General features: G+C 41.8%; 1 protein-coding gene across 8 annotated transcripts in view; it reads left to right on the top strand.

The window, feature by feature from the left end:
- The first annotated feature begins 1,170 nt into the window (after positions 1 to 1,170).
- PARD3 (par-3 family cell polarity regulator) overlaps positions 1,171 to 17,493 on the top strand; it is a 658,895-nt gene continuing 642,572 nt past the window's right edge. For all 8 annotated transcript variants that reach the window (XM_065400237.1, XM_065400238.1, XM_065400236.1 and 5 more), the window contains exon 1: positions 1,171 to 1,290. In XM_065400237.1, coding sequence (XP_065256309.1) covers positions 1,171 to 1,290 — 120 coding nt within the window. The remainder of the gene's footprint in view (positions 1,291 to 17,493) is intronic.

Below are 17,493 nucleotides of genomic sequence, written 5' to 3'. Positions count from 1 at the left end.
TACTGCAGTTGTCTCCTCCTGCTATACCTGGAGTCCTCTGATGGGAGTTGTTAGCCCCAGGGAGCAGTTAACACCCATAGCGATGCATGGGGTAGTTGGTTACACTCATGTCATGTGTTCCAAGCTTTTCTTTGCAAGGACCAGGGCTGGGAGCTTGTTTAGAATGAAAGCTGGGATTCTGCTACACTCAGGTGCCGCCAGGGCCCTGGGCAGAGGGGAGTGTGGTGCAGCTCGCACCTACTTGGACAAAACAGGCCCTTGACATTTTGGGAAAAGCACCCATTTCAAGATGCTAAAAGCAGCAGAAGCCAGGGTGTGAAGAGAGGCATCTGGAGGGGGTGGGGAGGTTTAAAACCTGCCCCCGCCAAGTGGAGTGGTGGGGGATGTCAAAGTGAGCCCCCTTACAGCTAGGCTGGGCTCCCTCTCTCCTCCTCTCCCCTATGGCTGCTTGCACCTTGACTTGGCAGGGATACAACACTCCCCTTCCCGCGGGAGGCAGGGAGGTCTGGGGCTGAAAAGCGCTGTAGGGCGGGCTAGGCACGAATCACCAGCGCTGGGGCTGAGCGGGGCTTCCCACTGCCGCAAGAAGACGGCTGTGGGGTCACCTCTTTCCTTCAGATCCCTTAGGAGAGCCCCGCGTAAACAGCGCCCCATGGGCCCCTTCCCCGTCCCTATTCCCGGCTCTTCACTCCCCTGGGCTCGGCCCCGTGACCCTCCCCCTTCCCCGGGCATGTGTCAGGCGGCGCAGCCCCACACCCTACCCCCCTTCTGCCGCCGGTGGGTGGGAGAGGGCCGGGCCCAGAGGCCGAGCGAGCGGCAATGCCCTGCGCGGCCATAGCGGGGAGACAGCGCGGCCCTTCCCCCGCCGCGTGTGAGTGAAGCGCCACCGCCGCCTTGCTGAGCGCAGGAGGAGACGCGGAACAGGTGGCCAGAGGCAGCAGCGAGCGCTGGCACCGCCCCGGCGGCGGCCGAGCATGTGAGCGGGGCCTCCGCAGCGCCGGCCCGGGACTCGGCCGGTCCGCAGCAGCAGCCGCTGTCGCCTCCCTGGGGCCGGGCTCCTGCCCGGGGCTGGCGGCTGGCCGGAGGGTGCAGAGCCAAGCGCGCCCGGAGCTGGGGGCCGAGCGCGGGCGGGCGGGCAGCGTGTGCGGGGCCGCAGCCGGCCGGGGCAGGATGAAAGTCACGGTGTGCTTCGGGCGGACCCGGGTGGTCGTGCCCTGCGGGGACGGCAACATGAAAGTTTTCAGCCTCATCCAGCAAGCGGTGACCAGGTACAAGAAGGCGATCGCCAAGGTGAGGGTGCGCGCCCGGGGCAGCGAGCGGGGGAAGGAGCAGCTGGAGCAGGGAGAGGGCGCCTGGGATCAATATGGCGCTTCCTGGAAAGGGGGAGGGAGGGGATAAAGGGGGGAAAGTGCAGCTGCTTGGCTGGGGAGAGACGTGGGCATGGGGCCGGAGGGGCCTGGCCTCCGCAGCCCCCCTACCCAGGGCGGGGAGGGGAGTGAAGTGGAGTTTGTGTCTGTCCCACCTGGCTGAGAGCTCAAGGGACGGAAGAAGCGCGGGGAGTTTGGGTCAGAAGAGCTGCTGCTCCTGCGTGCAGCGGTCTAGTTTTCCTGACAGTAAAGTTTAAAACGCTGCTGGGCTGCCCGGCCCGGCCCTGGGGGCAGGGAGCGTGTGTCTGTGTGAAAGGAGCTGCTAACTGAACATGGCTTCTTTGTACCCATCTGTGGGAGCTGAGATTTATCCGGTAGCGAGATACAGTCGCAAAGACTTGTGTGTTTTGGGGCCTGAACTCTTTGTTTGTTACTATTTTGTAACGAGCAAGTGAGTCTCTTGTAGGTGTGTTTTTGAAAAGGGGAGGAAGGGGGTCCCTTTCGCTCTGTCTTTCTCTGTGTTTTTCTTCTTGTTGGTTGCATACACCCTAAGTGCACAGGGTCCATACAAACTGGGATATTGGCTGTCACTTCGAGGGTCACATCTTGTTAGTTTAATTGTCCTGGAGAAGGCTGCGTAACCGCATGCTTTAGGTTTTGTTACATTTGTTCAAAGCCTGGTGTTTGAAACAGAACAAAATTAAAATCCCCAAAGCAAGTCTCCTTTAAAATGATTTCTCTTTCCTGAGCAGTAGTTACTGCAAAGAGTTCAAATCCAGCCCCAGGCTTCCCAGATGCTCCAGGCCCAGGAGGGAAAGAGCAGTGAAATGTGCGGAGTTCACAAAACAACAGGCATCTAATGTTTATATCTGAAAAAGTAATATGTCCCTTGCGCTACCAGAGAATGGAAAGGTGCTGGAAAGAGGATCGGCTGCAGAATAAAAAGTTAGGGATGGGTTAAAGAGTTTTGTTGGATTATTTGCTAGGATGATCGCTAATGTGAAGCAGCACATTCTTCACGGCAAGTCGATCCCTCTTGTCTGTGTCAGAAATGCTCATGTCAACACAGAGAATCGTTTACTTTTCCAGTTATTGCGAAAAAAATTGACAGTGTAGGGAGCTTCTGTGCTGGAAATATATCCATTGCCTTTATGTTTGGAAATGTAATTGACTTCTTACTTGCTTTTTGGTGATGTTAATAATAATTACAACTTGTCTAGAACAGTTTCCATATGGAGTTGGGTGTATCATTAAATGTACAGTCATTTACAAACAATTGTATCTGCCCTTCTGTATACACTTAGAATATTTTACTTTTTTGCTGCAAAACAGTTTTCATTTCTGATCAACTTAATTCCCAGACCAATCTGATAAAGACCAGTTGTTTAATGATATTTTGGCTGGTGCTTCTCTCTCTCTTCCCCCCCCCCCCAACTTTGCTCAAGTAGTTGAATTATTTTTGACCTTTCTGAAATTTTTTTCTGTGCAGGACTTGATTGCAGAGTTTCAGTTTAGAAATTTTTACTTCAAGATTTTCTGAAATTGCACCAAGCTGTAGTTTAAAGTCTGTTGGCATTAGCGTTGGTGGGTTGGAATGATGTGCATGGGTTTTTTTCCCAAAGAGACCCCTGGGCTAGTATAGGGAAAGGGGCAACCAAAGTTTCCATTTTTTGTTTCCTTTTTCCTGAAGATTTTTTTTTTTTTTTTTGGGACAATCACTACTTCCGAGTGTATTTTTAATATGCCTCTTAAGTGTAATGTCATACAACATTGATTAGTGAAATACACCTCTACTCCGATATAACGTGACCCAATATAACACGAATTTGGATATAATGCAGTAAAGCAGCGCTCCGGGGGGGGGGCTGCGCACTCCGTTGGATCAAAGCAAGTTCAATATAACACGGTTTCGCCTATAACGTGGTAAGATTTTTTGGCTCCCGAGGACAGCGTTATATCGGGGTAGAGGTGTAGTAAAAAGTTTAACTGAAAGATGTCAAGATACTATATACCAACTGTAGTTATTTATACAGCTTTATTAATGTGCATGGCATTTCATATGCAAATAGAAGACAATGTCCCAAAGCACTCTTAAAGTTAAGACACAACCCTGTAAACCCTGGCTCATGAACGTAATGCTACTCTTTCCTGAGCAGTAGTTCAGTATTTATGGCAGTAAATATTTGCAGGATTGGTCCCTAATTTTTACAATATTAATGTTGCATTAATACCGTTATATTAAATCTATGGTTCCCAAACTGTGGTCTGTGAATGAATATCTGGCTAGTCTTGTTTCCAGCTGTTAAATTGCATTAAAGACAGCTACAAATACATTCCTAATACTATATTTCTATGTGAGTAAATTGCAGTATGTAACACGGGGAAGTTATGTGAGAGTGAGTGGGAAGGATGGTTGCTTGTATGTTTGCAAATAGAGAGGAGGGGCCAACGACAAAAGCTCTGTGTTATGTGGCCACATTATGAAAAAAAAAAATTAAGAACCTCTGAAATGTGATATATTGACAGATCAACTATTTAAAGATAATTTGCAAGGTTACAACTTGGCTCACTCCTAGCCTTCAGAGCTCTTGATCTTGGGTTTTAGAAAGAACTTGTTGGCTTTTTATTTTATTTTGTGTATTTTGCATGGGGTAAGCTTTGTTGCAGTTGTGTGGGGTTGGAATGGTGTTAATTACAAAGAGATGGCTTCTATTATGTGGATATTCTGTTGTGAAAACACTAATCTACCCCAACTGAGACCACAGGCCTTTCTTTTAGGGGTTTCTACAGTTAATTTGAAAGTGAAGTTTGACATTGTATGCATTGCACATCTTCCATTGAGACACTTGGATAATATAGTGATGAGTCCATGAGTACCTCTGTAAATAAATATAGATAGATTTTACCAAATGTTTCCCAAGTAACAGTGTGGATGTTCATGCGAGAGTAATATGGAAATAGTTAGGGATGGTAATGTCAGATTTTTTTGGTCACTGCCCCACCCTTCTAGTATAAATTAGATGGTCTTTTTGTATTGGAGTTCAACAGTTGTATGGCTCTTCGCTTTTTAAAAAGAAAAGGAGGTAAAGAATATAATCAGTTATATATTTGAGGGAACAAGTGTGGATTTTTAAATTTATTTTTGGTATCATGTTGACATCATCTGAAGATTTTCTGACTTTTCCAAAACATGCTACTCTAGCATCAGTTATGGCCTCGTGCAGGAAAGCAGAAATCTGATAGAAGTTTATGTAATGTTTTAACACTTACATAAGACTATAGGCCCCAATCCTGCAAAAATGTATGCACCAGCTTAATTTTACATATTGTGCGTAGTCCCAGTGACTTCAGCAGAGCTTCTTGCAGGGTGTAAAGCACATGAGTAAGTCTTTGCAGGATCAGAACCACACTGAGCTTAGCTCACTCTTCCCACAGTTTTCAGTTTGTGACTAGCAGTAGAGGATCTAAACTAAGAGTGGTTTTGATATCCCTACACAACACTAGCCGTCTACATGCATACTGTACAAATCAGGAAATGCCAATGGAGTTATTCTGGCACTAAAGACCCTATTTGGAATTATGTATGTAAATGTGTTAATAAAATATTGAGTGTGTAACTTAATCTTTGACCTTTATTTTAATTTATTTTTTCTCATTTGGAATTATTTGAATTGAATTGAGGTGGTGGGAGTGGAAACAATACCTGTTTAAAAACAGGAAATTAATTAGAGTCAGAAAAGAAACCCTTACTATTTTTAAAAAATTAAATAGCATATGAATAACATATTTCAATTTCTTTGGTTATTGCCTTTTAGCATTCTGTAGTTGTATTTGATAATTAAGAATGAGTAATTCAGTCCCCTTTACATTTTAATTGTGAATATTTCCCATTATAGATGCAAAATCTCTCTTTATTTAAATATGGGTTAACTTGTTAGTATGATGGACTGCATCCCCATGCCAACGTGACAGAAAGTCTAAACATTTTCTTGAAAGCTTTATTAGAAGTACTCTTTCTTTTTAAACATTCCAATAAAGGCTGTGTAGTTGAAATATGAATATTCTGCTTTTTCTCAACAACTTTAAAACAACCAAGCAGAACAAACAAAAACAAAAAAACCCACACAACAAACCCAGCTCTCAATATGATGCATTCTTGAATTGTAAGAAGGGCTTGCAATCCATTTGCCCAGGATAAGAAGAAATCTTTCTTTGGAGAATGCAATTAAGTTTTGCAGAATCTAAGGCCAGGTCTCCATTGGGATGTTAGCCACTGGTATTGCAACATCAGTGTAATTTGACTGATGTAGACCCCTAATGAAGAAACACTCACTGGTATAAACCACTATGACTTGCACCAATGCATTTTACCCTGGCTAGTAGGCAATAGGTAAATTTTCCTAAACCTACTTATGGGGAGAGCAGAAGTTTTTGTGTAGTTCTGCTCACAATATTATATGAATGACTTTGAGATTGAAAAGTTACAGAGGGTGGCAATCAGAATGTTGTAGGGGGACTTTGAGGGTATGAATTATGAAAAAAGAACAAGAAGACTTGGCCTATATAACTGAATAATAAGGAGCTGAGAGCTAGAGTATCTTGGGGGTGTGTGTGGTTTTCAAAGGAAATGCATGGATTGATGCCAATAAACTATTTGGCATAGCAACTAGATTAAAATATATATTATGGACTGCTACTGTTAAGGGCACAAGCAACTGAACAATTCAAACTGAATAACTTCACCAAAAGATTGACTTTAATACCCAAGATTCTGAAATTTGTCAGAGAAGTTAGTTATATGTTTGTAAGAACTGGAACATATATCCTAAAAAGGAGCCAATTATCTGTCTGGTATCTTTAGTCTACAGTGGCTTTGATATGAGGTCCCTTTTTGGTTCTCATTTTTAAATTTCTACCAACCTGGTCTTTGATTTTTGTTGCTGTAAGTGTCTGGAAAATATAAAGAATATAAAGTTTACAATAAAAAGGAGATAATGTACCGTTACTCTGGCGGTGAAAATGATGGAAGCAATTGTATGTGTTGATTATTTTCTTAACGTTTGATGTGTGTGTGACTGGACATGTAAATATGCTGAGTAAATGAGAAGTTGAATATATTTGAGAGTCTTGATAGAGACAAAGCCATGTCAGAGGCCAGTAGACAGCGAGTGGTTGATGGCATGCTTCAAAGAGAGAGAGAATCAAATGGGTGAATTGTAGCCTCCAATGAAAGTGCAATTATCCACCAAAAGTACAGAAAACTCCCAGGTAGGGAAAAGTGATTCATAGGTAGATTAAGGTTAAAGAGGCCATTTTGAGCATGTAATTTGAGCTCCTGCTGAACACAGGCTAAAGAATCTCACCTGGTAATCTTCTGCTTGAGATAGTAGCAAGAAGACCTCCAATCCCCCTATTGGTACCCTAAAGATTTTAAGAGTAACTTTCAGAGATTGTGGCTTGAGTCTGTGAGTGAAAATGAGGCAGCAGACATGCTTCCAATGGTTCCTTAGATGTATTTCCCTCCTTGTTCCCCCAGAAAATTAAAAAAAAAATGTTGGGGGTAGGGGGAGATTAGATGTCTGAGAGAGTTAGTGATGTAATATAGAACGTCTGGAACAAAGCTTAGTTGTCAGTTTTAAATTCACACTAGGACAGTAGTGACAGAAAGTAGCTTCTATCTGACAGTTATTTGATCACCTGTGTAAGGTGCATTGGTCATCTTGCATCTTAAATGCTAATGGATATCGGAGTACACACCACAACTGGCATTATTGTTGGTTGTCTAAGCAAAAAGGTCAAGCATCAAATGGGTCTGGGGTCTCAGCTACTTGAGAGCTGGGCCATCCAAAGTTGAAAGTTTCAACTTTGTGCCTAGGACTAAAGTGCATTGGCAGGAAGTGTGGGAAAGTTTGTACTCCTGGTGAATGTGCTGCACTTTTTTCTGTCGTGTGCTCGCAACGTTGCACATGTAAAACAAAGTACCAGAAACCATGCATTCCCTTCAAAATAAGTTTGTTTGCTTAAAAGCTGATCCCCCAAAGATAGTCTGTTATGATACAGTGATACTGACTTTAAAAAAACACCTGATTTCCATCACTTTTTTGATACTTGCAACAAACAGTTTCTCACTTGCCCACCTCTACCCCCAAAATAATTACTGAAAAACTCAGTCCTAGTGATATAAACCAGTCTGTGGTTTCTAGGGTCCTACTGCTGCATTGTATAGTGAATGGATGGACTACTGTGTCAGCATGGAACTCTACTGACTTGACTCACTCAAGAACTGTATGCTGCTACACTTTGCATAATTGGGACTTAGGTTTATAAGGGCCACATTAGCTGGGACACTACAGTCACTTCTTACCCTGTAGTATTCTATGGTGTCTCGGTCAGAGCACACAGGAGCAAAAGTGACATGACAAATGCTCAGTTGCTTCAGTGAAAAATCTGATTTTATTAGGCATCATTTAATTCAATGTTTGCACAAATCTTGAGCCTCCTTTAAAGCTAGATAAATCTACCCTAAACTAGCCTCAGAATAGGGAAAAAACCCACTGCTCATTTCAGTTGATAACCTGAGACTGAAATTTCTCTGTCCAGTATTTGACTTTTGATGTGCAGTGCTTGAAAAATTTGCCACATCACCCAGCCAAAGATTGATTTGAATGACTGGGTATCTCCATTGCTGCTCATAGTTGTCTGAGAATGATTCTTGACCACTTTACTGATGTTGGGTTCTGAATAGAAGCAATGAAACTGAACTGCCTGTTAATTTTGCTCTATTGCTTGGCAAAAGCTGTAAACAGCAGCAATGGGGTTGGAGTTTTCTGCAGTCTCAGGAAGGAAACACTGTGTTGGTTCATATTAAGTTAATGTTTGGAAGTTCATCACCATAAAGACTAGGAAAATAGTATTATAAGCATACAGTTTGCAGATAGAGATGGACCATTGACTGTCCTTTTCATAATGAATATAGCTGATCGACTATTATTAGTAAGAATAAATCCATGAAAATTAGGATGTTTCTCTCATGTATGGTACCTACCCATCTTTTTATCAATCTGATAAATATATTCCTTAAGCTGGACAGTATAATGTATGTGGTATGTGTAGAGTTTTTATTTAACTTAATATTATGGAGCTTCTTAATATATAAATATTCTTTTATATTGGAAATGATATATTGGAGTGTGTGGGGAAAATGGTTTGAGAGTTAAATCGATGTGTAATATATAAATTCTATTCAGAATCTATTAACAGTATTTCATAGTGCTGGGGAGGTGGGGGCTGTGAAAGAGCTTGGCATGTTAAGGGGAACAGTCATTGTATCTACTTTGGAGGATCAATTTAAAGATTGTACTTGGGTTGTAGGGAGTTGCCAGGCTTCCTTGTTCTAGGCTAGTGTTTCTCAACCTTTTTGTGCTGGTGACCCCCTTTGGACTTCAGAAACATTGCGAGCCCTAGGAAAAATTGCCCTCTCACCCTCCCCCAGCGTGTGGCTTTGGTATGAAACATGTAAATTAGCTTCACAAGGGCCTCTGTGCTGTGGGGCCCCAGGCAATTGCCCTGCTTCCTACCCTCTAATGCTGGCCTTGTTTGTGACCCCCCCCCCATCCAAGCCTGTCTCAGGACCCCCAGGTTGAGAAACACTGTTCTAGGTGATAGACTTAAACCAGTGGGAAACCATTTGAATCTCATAGAAAGGTTAAAGTGTATAGGACTAATGGTTGCAGATGTTTATGCTGTTTTTAAAAAAATGCCATTGGAGGTAACGTTCTTATTTGTGCTATAGACTATGACATCTCTTTGCATGTTAGTACACTTAAACTGACATTAGGCAAAACAAGCTGGATTAAAAGGGAAAAGAAAAGATGAAGATGATATACACAATATGGTTCATGTTGCCTTAACATTTCTTTTTGTTTAGGCCAATGAGCAGCTGCTTCAAAAGAAAACATTTTTTCCCTCGAAAACAAATTTTTTCATGTAAATATTAATTGAATTAAATGTACAACAGTACTGACCTAATACACTGAAAATAAAATGGAATTTTCTTAATATAAATCTAGAGCATTGCATAGCTGTTCTTGCTCAGAAATATTTTGCAAGCAGTAACAAAATCAAAAGGGTGGGGAAAGATAGTATAAGGAAGTTCTGAAAGGTATTTTGGGGCATCTGCTCTATTTTTTTTGATGACCTATCCCAGTTGTAACAAAGAAAATGTTGGTTGAGTCACTGTAATGGCTCAGCAAGTCTGGTGCTGGAAGACAAATAAAAAATTAAACTGCCTCAGTGCTGAATTACATTATCCAGCAGATCTCTGAGAAGGGGCATTTAACTTAAAAGGGCTTGGAAGCAGTGCTGTGCTTGAGCCTTGTAATGTTTGTTATTAACAAACTAGTAAAAGGGAAATGAGTCAAAGTCCAAAGCTATCCAGAAATGGACAAATTTCAAACTAACAGGGAACATCCAGTTTCTTCCACTGATCAAAATATTTTAGCAGTTGCAGATTTTTCTACTGTAGCCCTAGTTGTTTTCTAAAATTGTTTCCAGATGTTACTGCTAGATCAAAGAAGATTTGTATAATCACTTTGTTGCACTATATACTGTATGTTAACAGGCATTGGTTACATAAAAGGTTATTTATTTTCCACTTCAGTTTCTTCTTTGTATTTTTTTTTAACGTTGGTAACATTTAGCACATAAAGAAAAGAAAAACCAACACCTAGAAGCTGTCGACTTTTAAATACGGATGAGCTTTTCTCATGTGAGTAGACCTGTTGAAAAAGTGAACAGTATTTGGTCCCTTCTCCACATATCTTGTAAAATGTTGACTGCGTGGCCTTTGAAGTTCATGTACTATAACTGCTAATGAGAGAGTGGTGTTTGAAGTTTTAGGTTAGGGAATGTCAGTACAGAAAATATAAATTGCATTCTGACGTTACTAACAGCATGACCTGTGTCCGTAGGGACTTTACTGAGCCCTTCTATGAGCAATACAAAAACTCCTGATCCCTGGTGCTAAGGGGTATTCATTCCCATTGATAGGAATAATGACCTGCAGCACCTTGCATGACTGGGCCCTAAAATGCAAGTGAAAGCAGGTACTGATAGCTCATTTCAGCTTGAGAGCGATACAGTTTTAGAACTGTAGTACGTTGATTGTGGGCCCAGTTCAGATGTTGCTGGGAGGTGAAGGTGCCCAGAACCTTGTAGGATTAGAGCCTGGGTAGTTGTTCCTTTATTATGGCCATCTTCTGAAAAGCCGTACCCCCATGTGTGCTCCTTTGTGCTGGTGCAATTTACTTGTCTAGCCTATCAATTCATTGTCTCTCTGGCTCTGCAGGACTTTCATGCTTACTGGGGGGGGGGGAGGGGGGAAGTACTGGAAGGAGAATGACTGTGGGAAGTAGGGAGAGGAAAACTGGGAGAAAAGGATGCATTCAGGAAGAGATGCGGTTCTACAAGAGAGGAAGAAAACAAATGGGATATCCCTGGAGGCTGGCAAAAAGAAAGGGACTGAGGTAATGAGAACATGAATAGGGCTCCCCCTAATGAGTATTCCCTTTCAAAGAAGGCAGATGGAGGGAAGCAAAGAAGTTGTTTATATGGAAGCAAGACAAGATAAAGGAATGAAATGAGTAAACAAACATACAAAGTGAAAGAGCTAAAGTCTAAGTCTTGAAGGAAGAAAGAACAAAACTGGTAAGGAGGGGAGAGAGTGTGAAATGCAATCTCCAGAATTCAGTACTAAGAGACATGGGGGTGGGAGGTATCCATCATAGAACAGTGATGAGAAGATTGGAATTAGTAACAGAACAAACTTATTGCAAAACAATTTTTAAAAAAAGAGAAAATATTATTGGGGCAAGGGGAGGTTTGGGTAAAATGTTACTAAAGAAATGAGTCGCTACATTACATGTGCACACACTTTCCACATGCTTCCTCAAACAGCCTGTTGATGATGCTGAGAGGTTCAGGTTCCATTACATGGGGAGTTGGAGGCTAATGTTTCCCTCTTGATTTGTTTTTTTGGGGGGGAATCTTCTTTCTGGGTATAAATATCTTTAATTAGGAAGAAGATTATAAAGATTGAAACTAACAGTAATTCGAAAATATTTTTGGACCTCTTTCTGATTTGATTAATCAGTAAGAAGAATATTCTCCGTCTCTAACTATGGAAATATGTCCAGCATAGTTGTCAGGATTTCACTTTTTTGAAGAAAATTAGCCAGAGTTGCTAATCTAAAAAGTTGTTCCACTTTACCCCACTTTTTTGTATCTGCTACAAAGTCCCTTGATTACTACTTCATTTCCCCCAAAACTGGTACCGAGTAACTTACGTCTTCTCTATTAAAGATCAGTGGCAATATCCTACTTAGGAGAAATCTGCAATAACAAACCAGTGTGTACATGTAACGCAGGTGAGATAGAGGAATAACTTATTTCGAGTCTCCAGAGTTTATTCTGAATGGAGAGGGGCAAGGATTTAATTAATTATGAAACGATACTTTAAAAAATGAGCACTTTTCCTGAGTGATGATAAGTTAAAAAAAATCCATCTGAAGGTTTGAACACTATGGATAGATGGCTATCAGTTTTTTATTTCATAATAATTTGATGTACCAACTGTTTTAGCTTCATCAATTAAATAGCTAACTGGAATAACAAGATCTGAACTCATTTGGATTCAAGAATCTGTTGCTTTGAACAGTGTTTGCATTTTTAAAATCTACTGTTTTGTGTGTGCATGTGCTGTCAGTTTCTCCTCTGTTGCCTCCCTGTGAAGACTGCTTGCCTGCAGCTGAAAGCATTGGGAAAGCAGCCAGTTACCAAATACTGACAGAGGTGGAATTTCAACAGCGTAGTGGTGGTGGCCCAGCCTTTCCTAGTGAATGAGCATTTAACCTCTGTAAAGCATGCAGTCTCTGCAGGCTAAAGGCATAAGAATTTTACCCTGCTCTTGAATTTGGATCGCCCTGTTGGCAGCAGAGAGGTGCTAGAAAACTATTGTTCAGCTCAAAGTATGAGGCTAATGTTGAAAGATGAAAATACTGTGCAGTTATGATCCATAATTGATCACAGAAAAGCCCATTGAAGTGTAAAGTGCAGTTAAGGTCAGCAAATTGGCATCTTGTTAGTTAACTTATTTGTTCTCTGTGCGAAAAACCCTACTTTCCATTAGGTTGTTAGAAGGCCCCAGGCATGGTGGAGCAGGTGTGATTCTTCTGGTTGGAGGCAAGATTTTTAGGAGTCTGTGCAAAGAATCCTTCCCCTGCAAGCCAGAGAACTCAACTCTGTAGATACCTCAGCACAAAGATGCACAGGCAACTTTTGCTGGGGCTAGTGGATTCACTGTCCATGTCCCATCCCTGCTCCAGACTGCTTCTCCATGGCATGTGCAGGAAGGATCACTTGGATATACTGTCACTTAAGCTGTGTGAGGGTAAAAGATTTGGCCCTGTGTTTGCCCTGAATCACATTATTTACTTTTCTGATAAAGATGATGTTTTTGCTCATGTTGGCATTGGAGGGCCAATGCAGTGGAGGAGAAAAGAGCTCAAATGTCTTCTGCCTTGTGTATAATCACAAAATTATTAGCTAAAATGAGCATCAGAATTTCTTCCACTAATGATAATGTGAGAACAGAACACTTAAACTCATCCTTGGATTTGAAATTTCAGCACTAGAGGCTAGAAAAATTTCTTTGATTTTTCAAGCTGAACAAATTTGAGACGTTAGATCAGCAAGAGAGGGGAAAATGTTGAACCTCACTTAATGCCATTTTCAGAGCCTCTCTTCAGATTGATAATCACTGTGACGGGTTGGATCACAGAAACCCCCTTGGGAGCTGCCACCCAATGTGCCAAGACTACTCCTGCTTCTGTTTTCCCTGCCAGCTCAGGACTCCAGCACCTTGTCTTGCTGAATTAGACACTCCAGTCCACTTCAACACAGACCCAAGGTCTGAATCACTTGTTCCAAAGCTGCAAGTTTATCTGAAAACAGCTCATAGAAGTGTGCTTGTCTTTAGCACTCAGATGCTCAACTCCCAATGGGGTCTAAACCCAGATAAATCCGTTTTACCCTGCATAAAGCTTATGCAGGGCAAACTCATAAATTGTTCGCCCTCTATAACACTGATAGAGAGATATGCACAGTTGTTTGCTCCCCCAGGTATTAATACATACTCTGAGTAAATTACTAAATAAAAAGTGATTTTATTAAATACAGACAGTAGGATTTAAGTAGTTCAAAGTAGTAACAGACAGAACAAAGTAAGTCACAAGCAAAATAAAATAAAATGCGCAAATCTATGCCTAATCAAACTGAATACAGATAATCTCACCCTCAGAGATGCTTCAGTAAGTTTTTCTCAGACTGGACACCTTCCAGGCCTGGGCACAATTCTTTCCCCTGGTACAGCTTTTGTTCCAGCTTAGGTGTTATCTAGGGGATTCTCCATGATGGCTCCTCTCCTTCTCTGTTCTCTTCCACCCCTTTATATATCTTTTGCATAAGGCGGGAACCCTTTGTCCCTCTGGGTTTTCACCCACCCCCACTGGAAAAGCACCAGGTTAAAGATGGATTCCAGTTCAGGTGACATGATCACATGTCACTGCAAGACTTCATTACTCACTTGCCAGCACACACATATACAGGGAGACTCACAGGTAAACAGCCATCTGCAGACAATGGGAGTCATCAAGATTCCAAACCATCATTAATGGCCCACACTTTACATAATTACAATAGGCCCTCAGAGTTACATTTTATATTTCTAGTTTTAGATACAAGAGTGGTACATTTCTACAAATAGGATGATCACACTCAGTAGATTATGAGCTTTGTAATGATACCTTACAAGAGACCTTTTGCACAAAGCATATCCCATTTGCATTATAGTCACTTATTATCAAATTTTTTATAAAACTATCCCAGTTACATTATATTCACTTATTATCATGTTTTTATAAAACCATGTAGACTGCACAACGTCACAGAGGGGAAAATGTTGAACCTCACTTAATGCCATTTTCAGAGCCTCTCTTCAGATTGATAACCACACTTTGATACAGATATATTAATTCACAGGAATAGTTTTTTCATGTTTAACTTTAAAACAAAACACATTCTATAGCACAAATTGATGGATAGTGTCTATTATAATTTTGTAATGGTTGACCACTCAAGGAAATGTAGTTTGAAGTCTGATTTTAAATTAAGTAACTGATGGAAAAATGTGTAAAATATCAAGTGAAAAAACAAAGGGCTCAATGTTACTCTTAACTCTGCAACTGTGTGTTACTCTATCTAACCTAGGCTTCAGGTTACCATACAGCCAGCTAATGTGATATTTAAAGGTGTTAAGCCATGTGTACACAGGCTGTTCAAGGGTGTTTCAAACTATGTTAACACACTTTGGAGGGGAAAGGAATCTTTTTCAACATCTAGATGAAAAAAGGCCACAGATAGTGTAGTGAATTAGCTAACAGGATTGAAAAAAGGTACCTTTTTTGTCATCTAGACAGCATCTGCATTGCAAAATTTCCTACCCCACCTGCACAAGCAAAATCTTGCATTTTGTTGAGATACCCATGGTATGTTTTAAGTTTCTGGCGTTGAAATAGTCTCTGTCCATTAAGAACATAATGGTTTGCTAAACTAAAGCCAGCTAGTAATATGTTTTTAAAATGGAATTGTGCTCAGTGTTTTACAAAACATCGCCTATTCCATTGGGATGTTTCCATGAAGTAAATACTTAATGAACTTTTCATAGTTGAGCTTTATCACACAGCAGTCATGGCCAGGTGGAGCCCTACAAACTAAGCCCTTAGACCAGGGGTGGGCAAACTACGGCCTGGGGGCTGCGTCCGGCCCTCCAGACAGTTTAATCTGACCCTCAAGCTCCCTCCGGGGAGGGGGGTCCGGGGCTTGCCCTGCTCTGGCCCTCCAGCCGGGAAGCGGGGTTGGAAGCTTGCTCAGCTCTGCGCGGCTCCTGGAAGCAGCGGCATGTCTCTCCTCCGGCTCCTATGTGCAGGAGCAGCCAGGGGGCACCGCACGCTGCTCCTGCCCCAAGCACTGCCCCCCACAGCTCCTATTGGCCGGAACCGCAGCCAATGGGAGCTGCAGGGGCGGCGCCTGCGGACGGGGCAGCACACAGAACTGCCTGGCCCCGCCTCCACGTAGGAGCTGGATGGGGAACATGCCGCTGCTTCTGGGAGCTGCTTGAGATAAGCGCTGCCTGGAGCCTGCACCCCGCCCCCCTCCTGCGCCCCAACTTCTGCCCCAGCTTTGATATCCCTCCTGCCCTTGAACCCTTCGGTGCCAGCCAAGAGCACCTTCCTGCACCCCCAACCCCTCATCCCCAGCCCTACCCCAGGGTCTGCATCCCCAGCTGGAGCCCTCACCCCATCCCACACCCCAACCCTCAATTTTGTGAGCATTCATGGCCCGCCATACAATTTCCATACCCAGATGTGGCCTGAGGGCCAAAAAGTTTGACCACCCCTGCCTTAGACCGAGGCCAAAATAGGTAAACTTTGTATTGTATCATTCGTTAAGTACATAAACCGTCTTTACCAACTGAAGCTTTTGGACCTGATCCTGTCATCTGTGGAAGTAAGAGTGGTTGAGGCAGTCCCCTTTGCCAGAATGGACCCCTATTTTGAGTGAAAGAGAAATAGTTGAAACATGGAAAGTAAGCGTACAAGCAAAATTAATCTGTGGTCAGTTTAATAGGATGTTAAATTGACCACAGATTAATTTTGCTTGTAAGCTTACTATTGAAAATGAACTCATTAATTTGAATTTACTGCTGTATTTATTTGAACATTTGGAGAAGTCTAAACAAATAGAGGGAACTTATAAGTATTTTTCTGAACATGCTCTATTTCAGCCTGATATCAAAATTCAGTTATCTTAGTTATTATAGTGCACTTTGATCGTGGTCCACGATTGATTAAAAATGAGAGTTATGTGTGATCAGGTTATTGATGGCCTCACAACCCAGATCATTTACTTTCTCCCCTAGGGCATCACTTACTGGGTATCATGCAGGGGTGAAGTAATAGAACCCTGTGGAAACCCCCTCTATGAGAATTCCCTCAGGGTGGATGAGTAATTGGACATGCATGGACACTAGTCCTCTGTCTCAAGTATATTGTAAACATTTATGAAGCCAATTATTGTATTTGACTAAAATTTGCTGCAGAAAGTGGTCTTTCTGGTTGGTTGTTCTAAATTCACTGCCCTTTAATAATTCCGTGCCTGCATGATTTTGAATATAGTGGGGCAAGATAAAATGGGAAGGACTATTCAGTTTGTAGTTTAATGAAAATTTATTAAAATAATTTATTTACTGAGGTTGCAAATAATTGGAGGCCATCTTGTAAAATGTACAACCTGTTTTCTGGGTGTTTTAAATTGAGTAGAATATGTATTGTATAGAGTAGGTTGAAGTAGCATATGAAGAAGCTGTTTCAGCCTTAGAGACAACTATATAGAGAGGCATGGCCCTAAATTTTCAGAAGTGACTGCTGATTTTGTGTGCCCCAATTTTTGTCATCTTAAAGCAGATTGATTTTGTTTTTCTTTGAAGGAAGGTGGGTGCTTAGGATATTGTGAAAATATGCTCTTTATAGATGCTGCAAGATGGGCTAACTTACTAGTCACTTTTGAAACTTTTAGGCTGTGGCACTTGCCATTGCAATTACAAAAGACATTAAAATTGTCACTCCAGTCTCTCCTACAACTGTATAGTGATGATAGTTGCTGCATTTTATTAAAAATAATAATAAAAACCGATGGAAATCTTGTCTGGAGAAAATAGCAGATATTGTGCATAATTGTTTTTTTATTTAGTATTTTTCCACTAGTTGCCATCTAATAAGTTAATATTATCTTGGATTTTTTGTTACTTTATCAACCCAAGCCCCTAATTTCATTTCAGTGAAAGCCACTTTTTAATTAATCTCTGCAATTAATACTGCAATTAAGTTGAAGAATAAAAGTTGCAGCAGAGCTTTCAAATCACATGCCTTTCAGTAAGTAGCCTATTTCAGCCCACCCATCACCTGAGTGATTGATCAGGAGGTTCTCTTTAAGCTAGTGTTTGAAAGGGCAC

Source organism: Emys orbicularis, chromosome 2 (assembly GCF_028017835.1).
Source record: "Emys orbicularis isolate rEmyOrb1 chromosome 2, rEmyOrb1.hap1, whole genome shotgun sequence".
NCBI classification, from domain to species: Eukaryota; Metazoa; Chordata; order Testudines; family Emydidae; genus Emys; species Emys orbicularis.
The sequence above is the reverse complement of the archived record's forward strand: the minus strand, read 5'-3'. Positions and strand labels throughout refer to the sequence as shown.